This window comes from Kryptolebias marmoratus, linkage group LG8, assembly GCF_001649575.2.
Source record: "Kryptolebias marmoratus isolate JLee-2015 linkage group LG8, ASM164957v2, whole genome shotgun sequence".
Lineage (NCBI taxonomy): Eukaryota > Metazoa > Chordata > Actinopteri > Cyprinodontiformes > Rivulidae > Kryptolebias > Kryptolebias marmoratus.
Genome location: NC_051437.1, coordinates 24350785 through 24358507, shown reverse-complemented (window position 1 = coordinate 24358507; position 7723 = coordinate 24350785). Strand labels below are relative to the sequence as shown.

Below are 7723 nucleotides of genomic sequence, written 5' to 3'. Positions count from 1 at the left end.
TGTTGTCTGCGTCGTGTTTGAGGGGGGGAGAGGCGTTACGAGGGAGACGGGTGAAACTGGGAGGTCAGCGTGATTCTGCTAATGAAGAGAAACAACACGGCTGTCGAGGCCTCCCAGGAGCGGGTCAACAGTCAGTGAAGGCCAGGGGTCAGAGGTCAACGTGAAGTCCAAGATCAGCCCTTGACTGATAGAAGAGAGAGGGCGAGGAGAGCAAAGGATCCAAGCAGTTACAATGAAGTGTATAAATAAAGCAGCAGTAAGATACAGAATAATTAAAACTTAAGACAAAAGCATTTTTTTAATCATTCATTTTGTTACAGTACACTGAACAACCAGATATATTTAACATTTCCTTACATATAAAATCAACTTTTCCATGAAAATGTGCAAAAAGTCTGTATGAAGAGATTTATCTTTGAACACCAAGTATGATTAAACGAGCTGTATCCAGCTGTATATATATTAAAAAACTATACACAACTACAAATAAAAAGTTTACATTGCAATTAAATGCCTAAAAACATTAGTTATGTTCTTTTGCAGCTTGGTGCAATCGTCGATTAAAGTGACTAAAAACAAACACGTCACTGTGTTTACATGTCTGAAACTGAAAAACACAGTTCCAGATACTGGAGGCTTTTGAAATGAGGCTTGACCAACCATATGAGCGTTTAAAAAGTTTAAAAACTTTTAATCCTAGAAAGCCCTCTCTGCGGTTAAGTCAAGACCAACAGAAATTTCATAAAATTCAGACTTGGTCCGAGATTTACACACAATCATTTAAAAAAACTGAAACTAAAAACGCTACAAATCATCTGAATCAGAGAAGCACTTCATCAAAACAACATTGTAAACATTAAAAGAGGGTAAAACCTAAATAAATAAAAAAAGAGACTAAAAATTACTGTTTTCTCTATGTGTGTTGAAAAAGTGGTTTTGAACAGAGGCAGGTTTTTTTTCCCTCAAACCCCTCCGGGATGCTTCAGCTCCGGATCAGAGGTGCCGTCTCATCATTTCCAACGATCCCGTTCTCGTTTCGAACCGGAGCCTTACGGTAAATCAGGAACTGCAACGAGATCTGAACGACAAGGTTAAGGAGATCAAATATACGGGAGGAAAGCCGAGTTTAGGTTAAAAAGAAACAACACAAAAATTACACAATGTGATAAACAGGTTCTAACAGAATCCTAAAAATATTATTTAGCCATAAAATCTGGATTTACGGTATAAAAAGGAATATTTTACTGAGCAGAATAAGGTGTCCCTTCATGCTACATAAATTGCAGCTAAGGCCTGAATTAATTAATGCTTGAAGATATATAATTCTTGCATTCTGCAGAGTCTGCAGGTTGTGTTGGGACTGAATGGACTTCTGGGACGCAGTTGACGCACACAGAATGCAACTTTACTGCAAAGACGGGAGTTTGACTGACTGACCGCTGATTTTAGAGATGCAACACTTGTGGAAATGGTTAAAACAGGACGCAGCGTTATGTGACGGTTGAAATGCAGCTCGCTTGTGATTTATAACACATTTCATATTTAGACTTAAACATTTTAAATATAGGATCTGTGCACATTTTTCCAGGAGACGGGACATTTTACATTTTGCCAATAAAGGACATTTCCAACAAGTCTGAAAATCACATTAACGAGTATTAGCCTCAATCAGCCTGCTGTGCATTATGGTCTATTTATATTGATAATAGTGTAAATCTTTTAAACACTATTTTTACTGCATCGCGTGACAAGTTTTTAGGGCACTAGTGAATGAAAACTTACAAGTAAAAGTTTGAGCCGACTCACTGTACAGTGACTGAGTGGAAAATTGAAACAGTCCTGTTTAAATGTGGACCATTTCTCTGCAGGTAAAATGATTAAACCTGATTAAAATGGCACTTATTTTACACAAACCCTGTTGATGAAACCTCACTTTAAGCAACCTGATATTTGAGTCGACAGTCCTAGATGCAGAGAAGCAAAGCAGCCTCCAGGGGGCACTAAAGTAACGGACATAAACTTTTCTTCTGTGGCCACAAAACCAGTTCCCCTGCATGTGTTTGGATGTTGAAACTTGATACCCTGTTTACGCACACAGTCATGAGTCATGATAAAATGTCACCCAGACTGGTTTAGTTCTCGTGACCTGGCAAAAACTAAAGTGTTACAAGTGCACGGTGTTACTGAGAGCCTTGAAGGCCCTGCAGCTTTTAAAGGATACGATGAGGTCAAAGGTGAGGGTGCCGAGGCTGCCAATGAGCCAGGGTAAGTGATGGACCATGTAGCTGGACTCGTCCTCCCCCGGGTCAGGGTTCTTCAGCAGGATACTCAGACCATATGTAGTGTTCCCCAGAATGACGAGCGCAAACAAGAAGTAAGACACCCCCTCTGTCGACTTCCTCTTGAACTGTGGGGAGAAACAAAACAGCAGGAGGGGAAGTGAACGAGACAAAAGCCACTTTAGAGGAAATGGAACACATTTTCAGAGCTGACACAAGCTCATTTTTAATTTGACTGATGATGTTACCATGTGTCAAAGAACCCAAACCTTTTAGGATTAGACTGATTTTGCTGGTTTGTGTAACAAATTTTATTTCACTGAAATAGAAATACACTGGAAGGCCAACCACAGCGCTGTCTCTGCTGACGAGGCCAGAGTTTGTGCTGCCATCTTGGAAGGTGTTACAGCTTCATGGCGTCCTGCCAGCAGGGCTGTAGCATCACGGCCAAGAAGTCAATGTTTGGCCATTAGTTGTTATAATTATCAGAACCTGAACTTTGAAAAACATGGAATTAGGTTGTTTTTCTTCTGGGCAGCACAGTGAAGCAGTGGTTAAAGCCGTCGCCTCACAGCAAGAAGGCTGCAGGTTCAAAACCCAGCTGGGGTCTTTCTGTGTGGAGTTTACATGTTCTCCCTGTGCACATCTGGGGTTTCTCCAGGTGCTCTGGTATACTGATGTGTGTCTTATCTTAGGCCTAAAGATTTCCAGAATTGTGAAGAAAAAGACTTTACGTAAGTTTAAGTTATTAATCTGAATACAGTTAACTTCAGACACTGGATGGAGAGCTCTGTTCAGGCTGAGCAGACATGTAAAATACTTCATTACTTAAAGTAAAGTTATGTACAGGACTAGTTAGAATGATTACAGCACTTTGTAGTTTTATCACGAGCAGCAGTGTGCTGGGTTGGCATTTTGCTGCTGCTAAAACTTGACCGGGCTTGTTGAGAGGCTCATTACAGCATTCTTTTTCTCTGTTTTCCCAATATGCTTTGTGTAAATATATTTATTTAAGTAAAATGTGGCTATATCTACTAACACAGCATGCAGCACACACAAGGTGTTGACAATGTAAACATCACAAGGTAATAGATGTAGCACCTGGCAAGATGGCGGCCATGAATCTCACCTAGCGCCATCTGTAGCCATTTCGTTGCATTTCTATGTCAGTGTGACATTTAGAGCAGAGACCACCTTGTCATACTCACATTGGTGTACATCTGTGGGAGTCTGGAGCAGAGGTAGAGGACTGAGGACAACGAGCCGATGGCGAAACCAACGATCTCTTTCTTCGTAAAAGGCTGAAGTGACAAAAGGTGTGGGCGTAACTTTAAAAAACACCAAAACAACCAGGAATAACCCGTTTACGTCCTTTAAGCCAAACACCTATCAGATAAACAGGCCTCACCTTGATGGAGCCAACATCAGTGGCTGAGAGTAAGGAGCGACTTCTGAACCCAGAGGACATTTCAGGTTCTGACCCAAATCCCTGGAGATGGGCGAGGCTTGAAGTGAAGCCCAGAATGCAAAACATGCTCACGGCATACAAAACTGTCCTCCCTGGCAAAAAACACAAGCAAGAACCTGCTTCATTTGGGGGAAGGTAAGAAGTAAAACAAAGTTTGAGAGCTACTGATCTGTGTGAGGCTATAGGCATGGGCCGATTACAGGTTTCAAGGTACACCACGGTGTTAAAAAGTCCCTGTGTTAAAAACACTACATTTTCCCATTAGTTTAAATGCCTAAAATGGAGATAACAGACAGATCCTTTATTATTATTTCCCCTCCATGACCAGACCTGCTGTCAGTAGTCAGGAGGGGATTCTTCGGCTGGGTGTTCATTTTATCCAACAGATAACACGCTCAGTCGTAGCTTGTCTACCAGAGAAGCAACACCCATCTCTCTTTTCAAGATAACGTTATTCTGAAACCAACGATGGCAACAAGCTACAAGGGTTAGCGTGTTAGCAGGGGAAATGACAGCAGCCTGCTAGCTCGCTAAGAGGATAATAACCAGCTAATTAATTAACTAACATTAGCAAGTCAGGTTTTCAGTGTTACTTTACAAAAGAGCAGAACAGCAGGGAAGAAGTAATATTCTGTTATAAATGAGTTATAAATGAACTGATCTGGTGCTGTAGTTTAATTTGTAGTTTAATTTACTTTATGTCTCCTAAAGGGAAACACACCTTGTTTCTAAGGCAAACAACAGAAGAGTCAGCCTCCTACAGGGGAAACTTCAGCCCATATTTATGTGGAAAACTGTGTCTTTAAACAAGCTGCTCATGGTGAATTATAGCCATTATGTCCTCTACAATCTATTTTTTTTTAAATCACTATTTTAAAAACGGCCTGCTGACGTTCTGGTGTTAAATTTAAAAATTAATATCACCAGAGTTCTGGCTCGGCTTTAACTGGCTTTAAACTGAGCGGTTGTCTAAATGTTTGCTTATATTCTCTCCGTTTCTCAAATTAAAAGAATTTATTATATGAAGTACCATTACACTGTTATACCTGTTATATAATCATTATCCAGGCAGCACTGGTAATAATATTTGCCTTTTTGTTTGTGAATAACAGCAAATAAACCACATTAATTTATTTTTTGTACCATGCATAGTAAGGTATTAAATAAGACAGAACAATAAAAGTTTGGTTTTAAAAAGTATGAAACATTTAAAATAAAATAGACACTCACTTTGAGTCATTTTGTGTTTGATCTTGTAGTACGTGTACATGCCCAGCATCACCAGGTCGGCACAGACGTAATAAATTGCTGTATATTTCTGCACGACAGGAAGAAAAACACACTCAAGTCAGTGATGGATGAAGAAAATAACATATTTTCTGCACATCATCAGCATGAAACTTGTTTTAAACAGAAGTTAAAATTCCGTAAGAACAAATTAGTTAAAACATCTTTGTTTTGAACATTTTCATAGCCGCACTGGTCAGCAGCTTTGACACTCATAGATTAATGGACAGATTAAAGAGGACTTTGGACTTTGGTGAATGATGTGTTTGTGCGAGTCACCTGAAGAGGAAGCTGGTCGGCTAAATAGGAGCCCACCAGATTACAGGAATCCCCTCCCAACCACAGGAGCAGAAACCAGATGGAGAGGGCGCTGTCCATGTTCCCTGTCTTCCAGGAGCTGTAGTACTGTCTGCAACCGGAGCGGACAAACAGGATCACACGCCGCTGCCAAACAAGTCAGCCAGCGTAAAAACAAAAGTGGCACAAACGCTTACGGGAAAGAAGACACCAAGAAACAAACGATGGACAGGAGGCCGAGGAAGACGCTGGCCATGTCCCTCCCGTCCTGGGCACACTCGCCGAGCCCTTCCCAAACCCATTTGGAGCCGTTCGGACACAAGGAAGTGAAGTTTCCAGAGCTGCCCCATCCAAAGTTGTTCTGTGCGAGGACTCCGTCCACCCACATGTTCTGCAGGTGGAGAAAGACTTCTGTAAACACACCACCTTCTTCCAAACTGTAAATAAGGCTTTCATGTCAAGGTGAGATTGTTAGAGAGTCCAATAAAATGTAAAAAACTCAAAACCCTCACTCCAGTTCTTAAAAGCATTTACACTTTACTAAAATCATAATTAAATAATGTAAAAAATGCCTCAACCATGTAGTTCAGATGAGAAGTTTATATAGGAAACCACCTCACAATCATAACACAGCCATGTACGCATCAAAACCATCATCACATATGAAACAAAGACATCAAAATACCTCAGATGTATACATAAATTAATTGAGTCAGAGGCTGTTGATTAATAAACTAATTAGACTGATCAGATCAACAAAACAATGGCTGGTAAATAAAGGCACACTGATATGACAGGTAACGCGGAAAAACTGAAACTGTACACAAATTACATCAACAAAAAGGTATAAAAACACCGACCATCTGTTTTGACTGCTTTTAAAAAAACAACTCTCAAACAAGCATCGTTTCCGGTCTTTAAATGTAACACGCCTTAACCGTATCACAGTAAAAATTTAAACAAATTCGTGTTTTTTTCTTGCCTGTGAAGCTGCCATGACGGAATCCTTGGATCACAGAGGCAGCAACGTCTCCGAGCCTGGAGACACAGCGAGAAACAGACGATAAACAAATCAGAATACATGAAAACTAGACGCAAGACCGGAAGCCGGAAGTAGAAACTAGAAAAGACGAGCACCCCCTAGTTGATTTTCACCTTTTAAGTCCCGCCCCTCTACGTAAACGAACGAGGCATTTTCCTCACTAAAACTATAAAAATACTCCTCGAATATTTGTTGATTTTTGTTGATTTGGGGTAGTTTCTTACCTTGCTGCTGTATGTTTAAATGCGTATTTTCAATGCGTTTAGTTTCCGTTAGCTATTTGACGCTTTAAACGTGTCACGTGACACTGTGATTGACAGCGTTGACAGCCTGTTAGAGAGCTGGGAGGGTGCGCAGTCGGGACTGGTACAGCTTCACATCCCTTCTGCGCAGACTCCGCTTACAGTAAAACAATATGGTGGCGCCCGAAAAAGAAAGAAAACCGGACATTTGCTTCAACATGCTTCAACTGTTGTTGTTAACGGAGTCGGTCAACTTCCGCTTTTGACTTTCAAAATAAGTTTTATTACCCGTCACTTTCTCAAATCTGTCTTGGAAACAACACACTTTATTTTTTTAGTTTTGTATTTAATTATGTCGTTATTCTGTTCAGATGATTTGTGAAACAAGCCTTTTGAGTTAACTTACAGAAGTGAAATGTAGTAAAAATACACTTAATTTCAAACTCTTTTAAACTCTAAAGTCGTGTAAAGCTCATTTAAGTTACCATTAGAAAGAAAATGGGGAAAATAACAGAAACATAAAGCTGCTCGAAATTCCAGTTGTGAACTTTCTACTTAAAAGTATTTAACCTCGGACTCAGGACTCACCTGATCAGACGCTTAAATCTGATGTCAAAGAGGAGGAAAGGAGTCGTCGGGTGAGATTTTTACAAGTCTGAAGTGATGTAAGTTCTGTCAGCTGAGAGGGTGATCCTGTCGACTCAGCAGCTTTAATCGTGTCTGTGCTTTTATTTCCAGGTTTCCTGTAAGGTCACGTGCTTTCCAGGCACGTTCCGACCTGAGAGATAAGCAGAAACTGATGCACTTTATTTTCAATCACCTTGTTGTTCACCTGGACGCAGATCTTAACACTCCAGGTGCAGATTTCTGCCTAAAATGTGCGGTTTTTTTTATTATTACTGTTATTCAAAATGCATCTGAAACTGGTTTGCAGAAGGGTTTTATTTGGGCTCATTGTGCAGTCAGTGATCTATGGCAGCAGAAATACCTTTTTTACATGTAAGAAAACACCATTTCCTGCAGATTTAGACACTAGACACACCTAACACTTCAGTGTATGATTTCCCTCTTTATAAAGGATTTATTAATGCTTTATAAACAGGTTATT

General features: G+C 40.3%; 1 protein-coding gene across 1 annotated transcript; it reads right to left on the bottom strand.

The window, feature by feature from the left end:
- Positions 1-279: 279 nt before the first annotated feature.
- slc66a1 (solute carrier family 66 member 1) lies at positions 280-7328 on the bottom strand. The gene is made up of 9 exons (XM_017411206.3): positions 7204-7328; positions 6314-6369; positions 5529-5722; positions 5314-5443; positions 4978-5065; positions 3688-3839; positions 3488-3580; positions 2222-2407; positions 280-1078 (listed from the first exon to the last, which is right to left on the bottom strand). The coding sequence occupies exons 2-9, from the start codon at positions 6326-6328 to the stop codon at positions 983-985; spliced, it is 954 nt and encodes a 317-aa protein (XP_017266695.1). The 5' UTR covers positions 6329-6369; positions 7204-7328; the 3' UTR covers positions 280-982.
- Positions 7329-7723: the final 395 nt, after the last annotated feature.